This window comes from Pristis pectinata, chromosome 20 (genome assembly GCF_009764475.1).
Source record: "Pristis pectinata isolate sPriPec2 chromosome 20, sPriPec2.1.pri, whole genome shotgun sequence".
Lineage (NCBI taxonomy): Eukaryota > Metazoa > Chordata > Chondrichthyes > Rhinopristiformes > Pristidae > Pristis > Pristis pectinata.
In genome coordinates, this window is record NC_067424.1 from 1,825,581 (window position 1) to 1,844,604 (window position 19,024).

General features: G+C 42.4%; 1 protein-coding gene across 1 annotated transcript in view; it reads right to left on the reverse strand.

Annotated features, from left to right (window-relative positions):
• LOC127580702 (6-phosphofructo-2-kinase/fructose-2,6-bisphosphatase 2-like) overlaps nt 1–19,024 on the reverse strand; it is an 87,397-nt gene that overhangs the window by 32,433 nt on the left and 35,940 nt on the right. Inside the window, exons 8-14 of the mRNA XM_052034468.1 lie at nt 18,732–18,856; nt 16,535–16,742; nt 16,043–16,189; nt 14,835–14,939; nt 11,248–11,377; nt 7,250–7,312; nt 5,519–5,583 (exon numbers count right to left, since the gene is read on the reverse strand). Of these exons, the coding sequence (XP_051890428.1) occupies nt 5,519–5,583; nt 7,250–7,312; nt 11,248–11,377; nt 14,835–14,939; nt 16,043–16,189; nt 16,535–16,742; nt 18,732–18,856 (843 nt within the window). The remainder of the gene's footprint in view (nt 1–5,518; nt 5,584–7,249; nt 7,313–11,247; nt 11,378–14,834; nt 14,940–16,042; nt 16,190–16,534; nt 16,743–18,731; nt 18,857–19,024) is intronic.

The window sequence follows — 19,024 nt, forward strand, 5'->3', positions numbered from 1 at the left end:
GTATGTAAGTTGTTTCATAATCGATTGTCTGACAGTCAGCCAATAATGTGCACTTTAGACACATTGATACAATGCACCCACCTTTTCCACACAATTTTTATTTTATAAGCATCAACTAGGCAACTGACAACCAAAATAAATCTGCAATGTTTGGCCCAAATAAAGTTGCAGAAAGTTTTGAACAACTATTTGCTAGTTTGAAACTCTCCAAAAATGTCACTGGAACAGAAACCATGAACCTTGTTTCTCAGCCAAACAAACCAAAGGCAAGAACAAAACCTTACTTGTAAAGGTTCCCCAAAACCAAGTTCAGTGCCAACTCCCTGCTACCAAGTTCAAAGACAAGTTAGTGTACATTCACCCTTTATTATCAAGTAAATCAACCTCATAAAGAATAAATACAGGGGCAGAGTACACGCCCATCTATATCAATGGTGCTGAGGTGAAGATGGTTGAGAGCTTCAAGTTCCTCGGTGTAAACACCAATAACGTCCTGGTCCAGCCACGTAGACATTATGGCCAAGGAAGTGCACCAGCGCCTCTACTTCCTCAGAAAGTTAAGGAAATTTGGTATATCCCGATGACCCTCATCAATTTCTACAGTTGCACCATTGAAATATGCTATCCAGATACATCACGCTTGGTATGGCAACTGCTCTGCCCAGGACTGCAAGGAATTTCAGAGAGTTGTGGGCACAACTCAGCACATCATGAAAACCAGCCTCCCCTCCATGATGGAGTACGTCTCTAATTCCCGCTGCCTCGGGAAAGCAGCCAACATAATCAAGGACCCCTCCCACCGTATACATTCTCTATTCTCCCCCCTTCCATCGGCAGAAGATAGAAAAGCCTGAGAACATGCACCACCAGGCTCAAGGACAGCTTCTATCCCACTGTTATAAAACTCTTGAAAGGACCTCTCATACACTAAAGATCTCTCAGTCTACTTTGTCACAGCCCTTGCATTTTGTCTTCCTGCACTTACATTTCTCTGTAACTGTAACACTATATTCGCATTGTTTTCCCTTTGTACTACCCTGCTGTACTTATCAATGGAATGACCTGTATGGAATGATATGGCAGGCATGGTAGCATAGTGGTTAGCATAATGCTTTACAGCGCCAGCGACCTGGGTTCAATTCCGGCGTTTGTACGTTCTCCCCATGTCTGTGTGGGTTTCCTCCGGGTGCTCTGGTTTCCTCCCACATTCCAAAGATGTACAGGTTAGGGAGTTGTGGGCATGCTATGTTGGCGCTGGAAGCGTGGCGACTCTTGCGGGCTGCCCCCCAAATCACTACGCAAAAGATGTATTTCACTGTATGTTTCAATGTACGTGACTAATAAAGAGATCTTATCTTACCTTATGGATGGCACGCAAGCAAAAGCTTTCACTGTATCTCTGTACATGTGACAATAATAAACCAAAAACAATTAAATGCCATAAAGTAGCAACATGCCAATAACTCAGAGATAAGTGCTATTGGCAAATGACTGGCACCAGCAGGTTACAACACTTGCATTTGCCATTGCACTATAAACATTTGGACCCAAGTCCAGTTAGCCAAAAGCTCAACACCTTCTACAGAACATCTGAAAGGTGAGAACCAGCAGGGGAGCTGTGTCTCATTTTAACCAATCAGACAAAAAACTCAACAATTGCTAATACATTGTTTGAACCAGGAAGCATAAGAATATTTAATCTAATCTTACACCAAAGACGGATATAATAGAGAGAAAAGAAAACACTGAATAAAACCACATTTTTTTTTAATTTTTCCAAAACTCAGGTAATGAGATTCCACACTGATTAAATTATGGTCAGTTCCAGAGAGACTGTTTGGCAGTAATTGTTATGAGGGTACTGAGACTGAATCAGCAATGCCTAATGTTTTGTGGTGCAATTAGTGCATTTCTCAAAAATTAACTACAGCAACCTTTTGGTGTTCAATCTATTTCAATGGGAAGTTCCCCGACGAGATGATGCTATCGTACAATTTCTGGAGAAGTAGGGTTTTTGTTTAAACAGCATCTGATTTATTTACTGATCTGTGCAGGTGTATTTGCTTCAAGTCACTGTTCAAATTGCACATTCATAACAATGAGTACTGTTCACCTCACTATTACCAACTCTCCCTACCACAAAACCTAGCCCAAGGTCATTTAAATAGTTGAGACATTCAAACCCTCTCTGCAACTTAACAAGCTTCTATTGTTTCATAGAACATTGAACAGTACAGCACAATACAGGCCTTTCAGCCTACAATGTTGTGCTGACCTTTAACCTCACCTAAAACTATCTAAACCCTTCCTCCCACATATCCCTCTATTTTAAATTCCTCCATACGCTTATCTAGCAATCTCTTGAATTTGACCAATGTACCTGCCTCCACCACTACCCCAGGCAGCGCATTCCATGCCCTAACCACTCTCTGGGTAAAAAACCTCCCTCTGACATCTCCCTTGAACTTCCCACCCATTACTTTAAAGCAATGCCCTCTTGTATTGAGCATTGGTGCCCCGGGAAAGAGGCGCTGGCTGTCCACTCTATCTATTCCTCTTAATATTTTGTACACTTCTATCATGTCTCCTCTCATCCTCCTTCTCTCCAAAGAGTAAAGCCCTAGCTCTCTTAGTCTCTCCTCATAATGCATACTCTCCAAACCAGGCAGCATCCTGGTAAATCTCCTCTGCACCCTTTCCAATGCTTCCACATCCTTCCTATAATGAGGCGACCAGAACTGGACACAGTACTCCAAGTGTGGTCTAACCAGAGTTTTATAGAGCTGCATCATTACCTCGCGGCTCTTAAACTCGGTCCCTCGACTTATGAAAGCTAACATCCCATAAGCTTTCTTAACTACCCTATCCACCTGTGAGGCAACTTTCAGGGATCTGTGGATATGGACTCCCAGATCCCTCTGCTCCTCCACATTACCAAGAATCCTGCCATTAACTTTGTACTCTGCCTTGGAGTTTGTCCTTCCAAAGTGTACCACTTCACACTTCTCCAAATTGAACTCTATCTGCCACTTGTCAGCCCACCTCCACATCCTATCAATGTCCCGCTGCAATATTCGACAACCTACTACACTTATCCATAACACCACCAACCTTTGTGTCGTCTGCAAACTTGCCAACCCACCCTTCTACCCCCTCATCTAAGTCATTAATAAAAATCACGGAAAGCAGAGGTCCCAGGACCGATCCTTGTGGGACACCACTAGTCACAGCCATCCAATCTGAATGCACTCCCTCCACCACAACCCTCTGCTTTCTACAGGCAAGCCAATTCTGAATCCACACGGCCAAGCCTCCCTGGATCCCATGCCCTCTGACCTTCTGAAGAAGCCTACCATGTGGAACCTTGTCAAATGCCTTACCAAAATCCATGTAGACCACATCTACTGCACTACCCTCATCAATCTTCCTGGTCACCTCCTCAAAGAACACTATCAGGCTTGTGAGACACGATCTGCCCTTCACAAAGCCATGCTGGCTGTCCCTGATCAGACCATGATTCTCTAAATGCTCATAGATCCTATCTCTAAGAATCCTTTCCAACAGCTTGCCCACCACAAACGTAATGCTCACTGGTCTGTAATTCCCTGGACTATCCCCACTACCTTTTTTGAATAAGGGAACAACATTTGCCACCCTCCAATCCTCCGGTACCATTCCCATGGACAAAGAGAAACAGAGTTCCTTCCCAGTTCTGATGAAGGAACCCTGTTTCTCTTCTCACAGATGTGGCCTGACCTGCTGTCTATTTCCAGCTTCATTCTATAGCTACTATATATACCTGGCAATGTAGAAATGATGGGTGGTTCATGGGTTACTCTCCCTGTCCTAGATGAATGTATAATATCAAGCATATCTGTATTGAAGTACTTGAAAAAATACTTGAAAGTGGCAACCATTTGTACTTTAGTCCAACATTAAATAACAAATAATATCATAGTAGTCCCCACTGCATTGTGGCAAAAACTGACATCTCTGAATAGCTGTATTTGTAACATCACAGTTTATCTTTTCTATTAAAATGAGCATTACATTTATGGTGATGTTTAAACCCTACAAATCCAAGTTGAAGAGTCCATAGAATGTTCCCCATGTGCTCGGGTTGGGGGTGGGTGGTGGATGTAGCTGCAACACATCTGAAGCCTAACAAACTCCAGGACAGAGCACCTTATCCAACAACTCAGTCATTGTGTACCCTTGCTGCTAACTGCAGAAGGTACTGCAGCAACCCACCAAGAACTCTTTGACTGCATCTCCCAAAGCCAAGACTTTCAACTAGAACTCAGGATGTAGGTGCATGAGAAGATCATGACCTCTGACTTAAGGCACTGTTGCCTTCTTGTATAGTCGCTGGGTCAGTCCTGGAATGTCACCATACAGCAACTCCAAACACCTTTAAAGCGTGCAATATTTCAGTAAGGCCCAGTGCCACTTTGAGAACAACCTGGAATTGTCAATGAAACTCACCTCGAGAATGAATTCATAGAATCATACAATCACAAAATCATTAAATTATGGAACAGGATGCCATTCAGCCCATTGTATCCACGTTGGTTCTCAGCTGAGAAATCCCATATTCCCCCCTCCCCACCCCACAGATCTGCTGATTATTTCTCTCAATCGTCTATCCATTTCCTTTTTGAATGCATTGAATAATTCCGTTTCCACCACCCCTACAGTCATAAAACAGCACAGCACAGGAACAGGCCATTCAGCCCACCACGTCTGTGCTGAACACGATGCCAAATTAAAGTAAATCTCTTCTGCCTGAACGTGATCCACATCCCTCCATATTCACGTGTCTGCCTAACAGTCTCTTAAATGCTGCTATCGTATCTGCCTCCACCACCGCCCCTGGCAGCCTGTTCCAGGCACCCACCACTCTACGCGTAAAAGAAAAACTTGCCCCACACATCTCCCTTTACACTTTTCCCCTCTCACAAATGCATGTACTCCAGTATTTGAATAGTAGATCATAAGTAACATATTTCCTCACCCCCATCCTTAACCTTTTGTTCAAAATTTTAAATCTGCACCTATTTGAAGCTCTCATGATCTTCTACTTCTCTGTGACGTCTCCCCTCAATCTTATTTGTTCCAAGGAGAACCCTGACTTCTCCAATCTATCCACAAACACCAATCCTTCATCTATGGAATCACACTGGTACACTTGTTACACGCTCTACTACCTTTAGATCTGTTAGCGAGTAGAACTAGATGAAACACTCCAAATCTGGCCAATTCAATGCTTTGCACAGATTCAGCAAAACCCCTCAGCCTTTGTGACTCTATTTATGAATCCCTTCACTAATCATTCTTGTAACATGCCTGTCATTTTCAAGGATTTAAGCACATTACAACCGTCTCTGTTCTTGCACATTCTGTAGAACTCTAAGAATTCTTCTTAAAATAGAAAAAAATTATACAGAGAAAGAAATGTACATTCTTTTCAAATCACCACATAAACTGAAGTAACTGAAAGATAAACACAAAGATTTACCAGCGGCCGGTCACGGTGTGTGTTTACTGCTTCGACATTCAGGTAGATTGATTCCATTTTACAACCTGAAAGGAAGGAAAGGTTTAAATAGGATCAAATAAGTGAACATGGTCACCACGGTGATTGGTGAATCCATGTACTGTGAATGTAGATACCAAGACATCATTCGCAGTAGGTCCCAAACCATCATCTGATTTATTATCTCACTACCGAGAGAAGGCAAGTCATTCAACTTTCATCTAACGTCACAGGATTTGATGTAACAGAATTTAATTTCATTTTGTTCTTATCTAAAGGTAGAACATTAATGCACATTTTGTAAATTTTACCTCTATTATTTTCTTTACAGCAGGATGACACATTTGATAAGCAAAATAAATAAATCTACCATAACAGTGGCAATTATTTTAGCTGGCACAAAAGGGGAAAATCAAAATGCCATTAAATGAGAGTCTGTCATTCAGATGAATGGGTTGTTGAGATGTTGAACTCAGACACATTTGTATAAAAACCCTCTGCAGCCTCTTGTGATCCTGTGCATTGGAGCCTCCAAACCAGGCTGTGATGCAACGAGTCAGAATGCTCGCCACTGTACATCTGTAGAAATTTGCTGAAGTCTTTGGTGACATACCAAATCTCCTCAAATTCCTAATGAAGTAGAGCCACTGATGTGCCTTCTTCGTGATTGCATCAATGTGTTGGACCCAGGATAGATCCTCTGAGATGTTGACACCCAGGAACTTGAAGCTGCTCACTTCCATGTTGTATGACTCTATCTTTCTCCATCTCTAAGATGACTGACTCAATTCTGGACTAGACAGCCTTAAGCAACTGCTGTGTCCATGGCTCAAAAACTGACCTGGCTATTAACAAAGATGGGGTGGGGGAGGGGGGGGGGGGGGAAATCAGGAGGGGTGGTGGTTCCAAGGAGTCATTGCTCTCTTATGATATAGAAACCCTTGAATGAGTTTGTATTTTCCAAGTTTAGTGAACTCCCACATTGGAATTGTTAATTATTGCCTCAGACCATGGTCAGTATCTCAGCCCCTGTCAGAGTGAGAGAGCATTAATACCCATGGCCATGGGTGAAGTGGAGAGAACAGGGCAGTGAGGAGGTTGATGGAGGAAGGTTAGCTGTACCCATCGGGTTAGTGGGAAGGTGCATTAAAGGCATTAACCTACTGGTTCCAGCTTACTTATTATCCTTGTTCAAATGGAGATTCAACGAGAGGCGCATAGCCTCATTATAATATTTAAAAGACCAATCCATCCTGGGAGCAGGTTGATGACTGTTAAACTGGAAGCCAACATGCTGGGAATAGGTGTATCATTTCTTTTATAATGCATCAAGTCCCACCTTGTTCTGATCACCAATTTTTAGGATTAATAATTCTTTACATTTCAGGAATATTTGTTTGGAAGTGAGAAATATACAGGCAGCAGAAAACCAGTTGACCTAAACCATGACATAGCTGATTTACATACTATATCTTCATGAAATGTTCGTTTGCATTGGCTGCAATCTAAAACGTGTCAGAACCATTTTGTAACATGCTTCAGTTTAAATGCATTCCCCAATGTTGTTGATTGTTTAAAAATGTTTAAAAGTTTCACATATGCAACAGTCAATTTATAGAAATTTAAGAAGCTCATCAACTAATTGACCTGCCCCTCTGTTCACTATTAATTGAAGAAAGTTCAATGATAATAGAAAGAAGCGTCATTACTGACCATAGGCAACAGGTGTTAGTTTCAGGACTGTGTGCAGAGGACATTTCAAGTATGGCAGTTCATCTGTAACAAAATAAACAAGAAAATCATAGAATCATTGAACTGTACGGCCGTTCAGCCGGCCTTATCCATGCCGACTGTGCTGACCATCTACAGTGATCCTATTTGCATGCATTAGAACACAGAACAGTGCAGTACAGGAACAGGCCCTTCAGCCCACGATGTCTGGGCCGACCATGATACCAATTTGAATGACATACTTGCCTGCGCATAGTCCATATCCCTCAGTTCCCTGCCTGTCCATGTACCTGTCTGAATGCCTCTTAAATCTACCTATCATGTCTGCTTCTGCCACATCTCTTGGCAGTGTTCCAGGCACCTGCCACTCTTGTGTACAAAAACTTGCCACGTAAATCTTGTTAAAATTTCCCCCTCTCACCTTAAAGCTATGCCCTCTGGTATTTGACATTTAGAGTCATAGCGCACCATAGCACAGAAACAGGCCCTCTGGCCCAGCTAGTCCATGCCGACCTAATCTTCTGCCTAGTCCCATCAACCTGCGCCCGGACCATATCCCTCCAAACCCCTCCCATCCATGTACCTATCCAAACCTCTCTTAAATGTTACAATTAAACCCGTATCCACCACTTCCGCTGGCAGCTCGTTCCACACTCACACCTCCCTCTGAGTGAAGTAGTTTCTCCTCAGATTCTCCTTGTATATTTCACCTTTCACCCTAAACCTATGACCTCTAGTTCAAGTCTCACCCAACCTGAGGGGACATTTCCACCCATGGAAAAAGACTCTCACTACCTACCCTGTCTATGCCTCTCTATATTTTAGGTGCTTCGATTAGGTCACCCCTTAGTCTCTGATACTCCAGAGAAAACAATCCCAGTTTGTCCGATCTCTCCTTATGGCTAATATTCTCTAACCCAGGCAATATTCTGGTGAAGCTCTTCTGCACACTCTCCAAAGCCCCCACATCCTTCCTGTACTGTGGCAGCCAAAACTGCACACAATACTCTAAACGTGGATTAACCAAAGTTTTACGTATACAGCTGCAACATGACTTCCCAACTTTTATACTCGACACCTTGACCAATGATGTCAAGTATGCTGTACGCCTTCTTTACCACCCTATCTACTTGTGTTGGCTCTTTCAGGGAGTTGTGGACTTCCAGCCCAAGGACCCTCTGTCTTGCCATTTACTGTACACTTTCCCCTTACATTTGACTTCCTGAAGTGCAACACCTCACACTTGTCTGGATTAAACTCCATCTGCCATTTCTCTACCCATATCTGCAACTGATCTATATCTTGTTGAATCCTTTGATAATCTTCTTCACTGTCCACATCTCTGCCAATTTTCTGTTGTCTGTTAAAGGATTAATCAATTCACCTACATTTTTTGTTCAAATCATTTATGTAACTCACAGAGGTCCCAGCATGGATCCTTGCAGAACTCACAGAAGTCCCAGCATGGATCCTTGCAGAACACCACCGTTTACAGACCTCCAGTCAGAGTAACACGCCTCCACCACTACCTGTCTTCTATGGCTAAGCCAGTTTTAAATCTAATCTACCAAGTCACTGTGGATCCCATGTGTCAATTTTCTAGATCATTATGTCTGTATTCCTCTACACCTCTCTTATCCAAGTACCTTTCCAAATGCTTTTTTAATCAAGTGACTGTATTTGCCTCTACCAGCTCTATGACAGTTTGCTCCAGATATTCACCACTTTCTGTGTGAACAACTTACCCCTCAGATCTCCTTTAAATTTCTCTCCTCTCACCTTAAATCGGCGGGAAAAAGATTTATCTAACCTATCCATGCCTCTCATAATTTTATAAACCTCTGTAGGGTTAGCCCGCAGCTTCCTACATTCCACTGAGAACAAACCCAGCCTGTCCAATCTCTCCTTATAACTAGAGCCCTCCATTCCAGACAACATCCTGGTGAATCTCTTCTGCACTCTCTCAATTGCTACCACATCCCTCCTGTAGTGTGGTGACCAGAACTGTACACAATGCGCCAAACGTCACCTTATTTTATACAGCTGCAACATGACTTCCCAACTCTCATACTCAGCATGTCGGCCTATGAAGACAAGCAAACCAAATGCCTTTTTTGATACCCTATCCACCTGCGTGGCTATTTTCAGCGAGCTCTGGACTTGCAGATGTGAAATTACTATGGTCAAAACAAATCTTGCTCACGATAACCTGTGGACCACTGCCTTCAATCCCCAAGATGGCAAGCGCTAACAAGCATTGCTCGTCTTCGTCATTTTCTGAAATTGCTTTCTCATGAATATATTTATAAACTATTTTGTGGTTAGTAACAATTATAGTGGTCTGTGCGTTATCATTCTGGTACCAATTTGTACTGATTAATGCAGGGACTTTTTTTGCTCATCGGATTCATGCCCTTTACACGTTGGATAAGGCCACAGAAATATTTCACTCCAATCCCTTAATGGCTTTTCATTCCATCAGTTTGACAGGATTCCAGGCTCACCAACATGATTGACTTTTAATTGCTTTCAAAGTTCAGGTGCAATCAGGGATGGCCTATAAATGCTGCCATTACCACATCCTTTGAACAAATAAAATATTTAAGACACAGTTAGATCGATTCTTACATCGTAGGGGAATTAAGGGTTATGGGGAAAAGGCAGGTAGGTGGATCTGAGTCCACGGCCAGATCAGCCATGATCTTATTGAATGGCGGAGCAGGCTCGACGGGCCAGATGGCCGACTCCTGCTTCTTATGTTAAAAATTAACAACAGTTCCAGAGATATGAAAAATATCGTTAGCAGATCATGACAGTCCTACAGAACAGCCTCAAGAAAACAATGCAGAATGTCAGCTTTCTAGTTTCCATAGCTTTAAAACATAAAACAAATTAGTAAAAGGACAAATTGCACATTAGCCATGCTATAGAGACAAGCAGATGATACTGCAGCTGGTACCCAACTCACAGGTCTGGTAGTAAATTACATACCCCATCTTGCCCGAGGGTGGTGCAGGCCAGATCAGGAGATAGATAAGTATTTCAAAGATCGAGGAATTGAGGGCGAGGGGGAAACTGGCAGAGAAGAGGTGCCGAGGCCAGCAGAGATCAGCCGTGATCATATTGATGGCAGGGCAGGCTTGAGAGGCTGCATGCCCTACTTCTTATTTTCTTGTGGATCTCTCTCCTTATGTAATTTTTAGTGTAAAGGGGAAATTTAGTAGGGCAGCAGTAAACTATATTTAATATACTAAAAGGAAAAGATACAAGCTGCATTAGAAATATATTCTATGAACGTGACATTTCTGGTGCATATTTAGGGCCTTGCGAATTTAAATTGCGTAATGGTATCCAGCTAAATGAAAATTTGCAAAAATAAACAAATTCCTATTGAGGCAACTGAGGCCGAGAACCCAGGAAAACGGGCAGTGTTCAATCACCACAACTCACTCAGCACCCGTGTTCAGGTTGGCTAAGGCAGCAAGTACACTTTCTGACTGTCATTCTGCAACGCCTGCTGGACCATCTGCAGATTGCAGCTTCTCAATATCAGCCGCGACCTTAACGTGCTGACACCAAGTCTCAACCTACACAAATAATAGCCACGGTGAAAATTCAGCAGAGGTCCATGTGAGACAATACCCCAGCAAAGATTTATCAGCTTGGGACAGGGGATAAAAATGCTTCAAATAAAGTTGTTTTTACTGTGGACATTGACTGCACTGCAGTTGTTGAGAGGATGGCAGAATGTAATTAGTAAAGAGTTCTCATGCCTTATTGCTACATCACTGCTTGGGTGAGAACGGGGTAAGGTTCAGTGCAACAGCTTCACAGTCGCATGCTATGTTTTGTATGATCAGCTGAATTCAAGGAGGTGCATCTCAGTGTGAGAGCATCATCAGAAGAGCTAAAAGCAAAGGTGGATTGGGGAAAGGAAAGGACGTATAACAGACAGTACTTGCATTTACTTATTGTTGTACCTGCTCCTTTATTCATAAAATAAGCGATGAGGCACCTCATGACAGCCTGGTGTGCAATTACAAGAACATTCCCTTGTCTCTCTAATTCCATGATGACAGGTTCCACTCGTTGAACCAAATCTTGGTAGGACTGAACACAAACAGACAGGTTAGAAACGTGATGAATACAGAACATAGAGAAATGGAACCAAACAAAATGTTCTAGAATGGTTTCAAAGTAGAACAAGAACACAAGGCGTTTAATAACTACTATGGCCGAAATATTTGTCCCATTTTTCTCAATGAAACTACTAGAATCTATTATCTACAATTATATACATGAATATTTTTAATGAGTGCACACATTTCTGTTTCAACATTGAAAGTACATAAAACCTTCCAACTATCAATTCATAGAGGTACACAGCATGGAAACAAGGCCCTTTGGCCCAACTTGTCCATGCCAACAAAGATATCCATCACCTAATCCCATTTACCCGCATTTGGCCCATATCCTTCTAAACTTTTTTCATCCACGTACCTGTCCAAATACCTTTCAAACATTGTAATTGTACCTGCCTCGACCACTTCCTCTGGCAGCTCGTTCCATAAACCCCGCACCCTGTGTGAAAAATTTTCCCCTCAGTTCCCCTTTGAACCTTTCCCTCTCACCTTACCCTATGCCCTATAGTTTTAGTCACCTCACCCTGGGTAAAAAACTGTGACTATCTAAGCCCCTCATCGTTTTATAAATCTATATGGTCACCCCTCAGCCTCTCGCTCCAGGGAAAACAGTCCCAGCCTGTCCAATATCTCCTTATAATCCAAGTCCTCCAGTCTAGGCAATATTCCTGTGAACCCTTTCTGCACCCTCTCCAGCTTAATCGCAATGTTTCTATAAGAACTGCAAACAATACTCCAAGCCGACCTATCCAACTGTAACACAATGTCCCAAATTCTACACTCAATGCCTCAGCCAATGAAGGCCAGCGTGCCAAATGCCCTCTTCACCACCCTGTCTACCTGTGTCGCCACTTTCAGGGAACAATGTACCTGTACCCCAAGGCTTCTCTGTTCAACACTCCCCAGGGCCCTGCAATTCACTGTGCAAGTCCTGCCCCAGTTTAGCTTCCTGAAATGCATCACCTCACACTTGTCTGAGTTAAACTCCATCATCCATTCCCTTGCCCACTTTCTAGACAACCCTCTTCATTGCCCACTACACTGCCAATTTTGGTGTTAGCTGCAAACTTACCACCTACATTCTTAGCCAATCATTAATATACCAGATGAACAATAAAGCACCCAGCACCGATGCCTGTGGCACACCACTGGTGACAGGTCTCCAATCTAAAGAGCAACTCTTCACTACCACCCCCTGCCTCCTACCATCATCAGTTTTGTATTCAATTTGCTATCTCACCCTGGATCCCATGTATTCTCACCTTCTGTACCAGCTATAAATATCTACAGTTAAATGAAAATTTATGTTATTTTACATCTGTGTATTTAGACAAGTCCCCAGCATGTAACTTTGCATAACGTGAAGACTCTACTTGGTCTCAACTCTGAGGAACAGACCAGCAAACAAGTGGAGTCTAACTTGTGCTTTTACTGCAGTTAATTGAAACAGAGTTCTTCACGGTTTCTACACATCTACAGTAAATATAACCAGACGGAACCTGTAATTAAACTTCAATGAGAACAAAACCCTTCACTTTAATGTTGAAACTTCCATAATACCCAGGGCCTTTTGATTGCCTCGGTAAATAGTTTTTAAATGTTTATATTTAACAAACATAAATATTGAAATTAGCATTTATTAAGAATACACACTCAGAAAGCTCCCTAAGTTTCCAATTATAAAAAATGTTCTCAGATTTTAATGCATCCCATATGATGACTAATCATAAGACCCTAAGATATAACAGTAGTGTAGCAGTTAGTGTAACATTTTACAGCACCAGTGACCCGGGTTCAATTCCGGCCACTGTCTGTAAGGAGTTTGCATGTTCTCCCCGTGTCTGCGTGGGTTTCCTCCGGGTGCTCCGGTTTCCTCTCACATTCCAAAGAGGTACGGGTTAGGAAGTTGTGGTCGTGCTATGTTGGCACTGGAAGTGTGGCGACACTTGCGGGCTGCCCCCAGAACACTCTATGCAAAAGGTGCATTTCACTGTGTGTTTTGATGTACATGTGACTAATAAAGACATCTTATAGGAGCAGAATAAGGCCATTCAGCCCATCGAGTCTACTCTGTCATTCAGTCATGGTTCATTTTTTTCAACCCAATTCTCCCGCCTTCTCCCCGTAACCCTTACCAATCTCATCAATCTCTGCCTGAAATACACCCAATGACGTGGCCTCTAATGCCGTCTGTGGCAACGAATCCCACAGATTCACCACGTTCTGGCTGAAGCAATTCCTCCTCATCTCAGTTTTAAAGGGACATCCCTTTATTCTGAGGCTGTGCCCTCGGATTCTAGACTCTCTCACTGATGGAAACATCCTCTCCACATCCACTCTATCAAGGCTTTTCAGGATGCAATAGGTTTCAATGAGATCTCCCCCTCATCCTCCTGAATCTGCCTCCTCTGACACCTACTGGCAGTTCCACTGCTGGTCTATCGGATTGTATGAAAACCAGTTAATTACTTAAGCAGGTGGAAGGAAACAGAATCAGTTTTGCAGGAAGAACCGATAGGCCAGGGACAGGGAAAGAAGGGGGGAAGAGGAGACCAAAGGTTGTGATAGAATGGAAGGCAGTAGAGAGTAAATGACCAAAGGAGTAGTGATAGGCTAACATGAACAGAATATGAACATGTCAAAGGACAAAAGACCACAGGAGCAACAGATTCATCACCAATACTTATCAAGAGGAAGAAATATGATTTTGGTCTGAGATGGTTAAAGTCAAGAGTCCAGAATGCCTAATCAATACAATGTGTTGCTCCTCACACTTCTATTGAACTTCTGACAGAGGAGACACTCCTTTGCGAAATGGCTTGGAAGCTGAGGGTCATGCCTGCAGATTGAATGAAGGCATTGCAAAATGTGTTTGTTCATGTTTGAGGAGACCACATTGGACTAATGAATATACAACACTGAAAGCAGTTAAACGAGTCACTGTTTCACCAGCAAGGCTTCGGAACCCGGACAGTGAAAAGGGAAGAGTTAAAAATCACGTTATATCGCCTGTATGTGCTTGGGAAGTGCTCTGGAAGGTGGAGTGGGTGTTTGGAGTGGTGGAATATGGACTCAGCTGAAAGAGTTGAGAAGATGTGCTTGCTGGTGATATCATGCTGAAGGTCACAGATCCGTTTGAAGAGAAGGCTATGGGGCAGTTTGTGAGGACAAGGAGAACAATAAGGAAGGACGTGGGAAGGAGTTTTCATTGATGCCCAAGGTGATGGCAAGCAGTCTCTCACTAATGTAGGTGGCTATTCAGGATAAGCAGTGATGTGCAAGTGGGGTCTCTGTCCACTAATAGTGTTGCATTACACTCAGATAGACTACACTCATGTTCAGTTATCCACTCTGGTGCTCACACTCCAAACTAATACTCCACAAAACTGATGAATGTAGAAACGATGGACGCCTTGCCTCCATACCTCTCCTCCTGGGTAACGGTAATGGTACTTGTCCTGGTCTCGTAGTGCAAATTCATCTGGATACTTGTCCTGAATTTCACTGTACGTCAACTCTTCACAAACACCCTTGGAAATGAACACACTAATTACCAATGCGAGACTCTAAGGACAAAGATTTCAAACAACTTCCATGCTGAAAACAAACTGTCAATTATAGTTTGAACACAAAAGAGACAGCAGATGTTGGAATCTGGAACAAAAGAACAAAATGCTGGAAGAACTCAGTGGGTCACGCAGCATGCCTTAAAAGGTGTAGGTCAATGTTTTGGGCAGAGTCGCTGCATCAGGACTGAGAGGGAAAGGACAGGATAGCCAGTAGGTAGCAGTACAAGGGGAGGTGGGATAAGGCTGGAAGACCTATCATCCCCTTCTGATCTGGTTCCACCTTTCACCTACCAGCCTCTATCCCACCTTCCCCACATACTGCTATACACTGGCAACTTTCCTCTTCCCTCAATCCTAATGCAGGATCTTGACCCGAAACATCGACTTACACCATTTGCCTCCACACATGCTGCTTGACCCACTGAGTTCTTCCAACATTGTTTTTTTTTGTGTAAATTGTAGTTAACAGACACTATTGATGAAGAATGTGAAGGCTCTAGAGAGGGTGGAGAAGAGATTTACTTGAATGGCTCCAGAAGAGGCATTTCAGCCATGAGAGAAGCTCTGGGGTCATTCTCATTGGAGTAAAGAAGGTTGACAGGAGATTTGATAGAGGTGGACAAGATCATGATAGGTCTAGACAGGGATAAGAGGAGGAATCTGTTCCCATTTGTGATGGCACAAGGACTGGGGCACTGATGTAAGGCAATGGTCAGATAACACATATTTTTTAAAATACTGGGAGTAGTTTTGATCTGGAAGAGTGATGTCAGAGCCTTCAAAAGGGAATTGGATGGACATGAGAGAAAATAATTTGTCAGGGAACGAGCAAGGAACAGGACTGAAGAGATTGTTTTACAATAAGCAAACATGGACTCGACAGGCTGAATGATCACCTCCGACAACTAATTCAATCTTGTAATAAGTTTTACCAAAGAATGCCATGAAAAATGTGGAACTGTTGACTGCAGTCAGCAACTTCCCTTTCAGTGGCTTTTAAAATACAACATTGATAGGAAAAGGTCAATTTATAAAGTGGACCGATATTATTTTACTCTACTCACTGCGTCAATCTCATTGAGGATTTTCCATTGTTCGTACGGAACACCTAGAGCCTCTGCAGTTTGGATTGTTCGCTTGAGCTGACTAGTCCAAACCTTCAGGTCTGGGATTCTCTGCTCCTCAACAAATTGACGCAAAGCTTCTGCATACTATAAAAAGTGACACAAGTTAACGTAGCTGCCTACTAGTCATTAACTAGTTCATTAACCCATCAATTCAAACACAACCCTAAATGGTTCTTTCTTCACAGCCTGGTTACTCAAGCTCAGCTTTTACTTTATTGACCCAGTTAGTTTTTCGGCTTGCAGAAGTGAGCACGATGCTGTTATACGTGCCTTGATGATATATCAGGCTGCTTCAGTACGTCATAGAAATACATTGAGGAAAGATTTGCGTGACTATGTAAGCAAACTTACTGTAAATAACAGACAACAGAAATCTCTCAAATATTTTATTAGCTGAATCAGAACCCTGAATTCAAAGCCCTTCTGTACCTGCTTCCCTCGATGAGATAAGCCCGAGTCACCGCCAAGCCTCCCAAGACTGTTGTATTCGCTCTCTCCGTGCCGACTCAAGTAGATAGTACGTGGATGGACGTGGATGTTCATCAAGTAATACACTATTTTACTCTGAATGTAATCCTGGACTTTGTTCACGAGAAATCTTCGACCAACATTAATTACCTTAATGAAGGACAAGTCTCTAAAGGCGAGGAAAAAATTGGACCCATTAAGTATTAACAAATAAAACAGTCAGATTCATTTTAAATTTCTCAGAGTAGAACAAGTAGTTGTTGAGAAATGTACACAAAAAACAGGAAACCTAAAAACAAACCAGAATAGGATTAACGACCAGACCTTAGTGATGAGGTACAGCACCTACTTCACACTTAACTAAATGCAAACCTATAATACAATGAATCTGAAGTATTTCAGCATATATTTTCTATTAAGTTCTAGCATTCTGTCACAAACCAGCAACAAAAGAAACACACTGAGCATGATTCAGTGTTAAAAACTATTTTATTAATCACTACTTATGATAATACGTAAAATAAAAGTAAAAATGTTAGTATGTTAGAATTCAAAAATGTTAAACCTTGAACATTAACCCCAAAACTAAACTCGTCGTGTGTGCGTGTGACAAAGTCCAAAACTCCCAGTTCCGGAATGGTTCTTAAAGTTCAGTTCCGCAAGCCATAAGGTGAAACATGAGCAAGGGCTTCTTCAACAACCACCGTTGTCTGAAGATAAGATGTAGATGTAGAAAAACATAGAGAGAGTACATACGAAATCCAAATGTTCCACGATGGAACCCAAACGACACTCCAGTGTTTACTCGGTAGTGACTTCCTCACCCCGAAAAGCATCCGAACCGTGGTCGTCCACACACAAATACCTGTTTCCTTCTACAGGTCAGCAACAAAGTGAACTCCACCGGATTACTTCCAACTTCCATACATGGATTTCAGTGGCAAACACAGTTATTGTTTCTCATCCATCGATAGAGAAAACAAGCAGGCTGGTGTCTCTCTCCCTTCTCTCTCTCTCTCTCCTTCTTCTTCTTCTGACTTCTTCAACAACGTCATTACGTCCTTTATCTTCTATTGACGTAAGCACGCCCCACACACACATACACACACACTCTCTATCTTAAAGGGACTTTCACTGAGTCCGTAACAATTCTATTTTATGAATAGATATTATTCTGCATTAAAAATGGTCTCCCAACAGTATAATTATTTCCTTAAGTTTAGCTTCACGAAAGCATTAATTAAAACTGTTTCACAGCCACCTGCTTTTGCAGTCTGTATTCAGTAGGGAGAACTGGAAGCAGAGGGTAAATCTGGAAAACTAAAAAGGGTCAATCACAACTTTAGTCACAGATTACTAAATGACCTCTGTTGTGACTGTGAACTGAGTCACCAGAGACACACTGGAGCTGGTGATATAAAAGTCTTGATCCCTCATGACAGAGACATTCTCCTGGAGATCCCCTCAGTAGAGTCTCCCAAACTTAATGTACATCACATTTTTATACTCTTGAGAACAAAGGTAACAGCAGGTGATTCAATCATTACAATAACATTGTTTACTTCAATACTTTGAATCTGACAGTGCTTCCATTGAACTACGTATCTACAACGGGAGACATCTCTGAATATTCAAACACCTTTGCTGAGAGAAACTGAAAGCTTCTGAGGACAGAGAACCCAGACACCCAAAACTAATGCTGTGAAGGCTCACTCTCTGAGTACACAAATATCCCAACTATTAATGCCTGTGACCATGTCTGATGTGCAAAGTGACAATATCAGTCTGATCTGCAAGCTTCCTTGAACTCGGTCGCAATGGTGCAAAACAACTTTGCCAGTGTTGCCTGGTTTGATGAAGGCCAATTAACATACCCCTGTTTTCTTACGTTTGGCTGATGCATACAAGAACATCTCATGGTCACTTCACTTTGCAAACTGTATCTCTTGAGCAGCCAGGCCCCTGCTGTAGGCCAGCAGCCTGTGCTCTACAGACAGTGCTGTTTGTGTACAAAGCTGTCCTTTTAACTTCAAACTGATTACTGCTTGCAATTTACATGAAGAACTGAAGACTGGTTCTTAATCTATTTAATGTCTGCTATATTCACATAATTCCATAACTCCTGACTCCCTAAAAACCTCCATTTTAAAACTCTTACTTGTCATAATCATCAGGATCCAACGGTTCATAGGTAACTTTGTAACATTCAATGCGTTTGAGGAAATCATCCATTATCCGGTCTTCTGCAACCTCTGCATAGTCTGGGCTTGAAACCTTCACCTCCTGTAAATAATACGTGGAAAGCCTTATGCAAGTGATGCCAGGCAATGTTTGGATTGACACCCAGATGTAAATAATGCACCCATTTCTGAACTCTCACATTATAAAGGTAATAGCAGCACCTTCATTTGCCTACACTAACACCATTCCCCTGGGTGTTCCCTCCTTTGC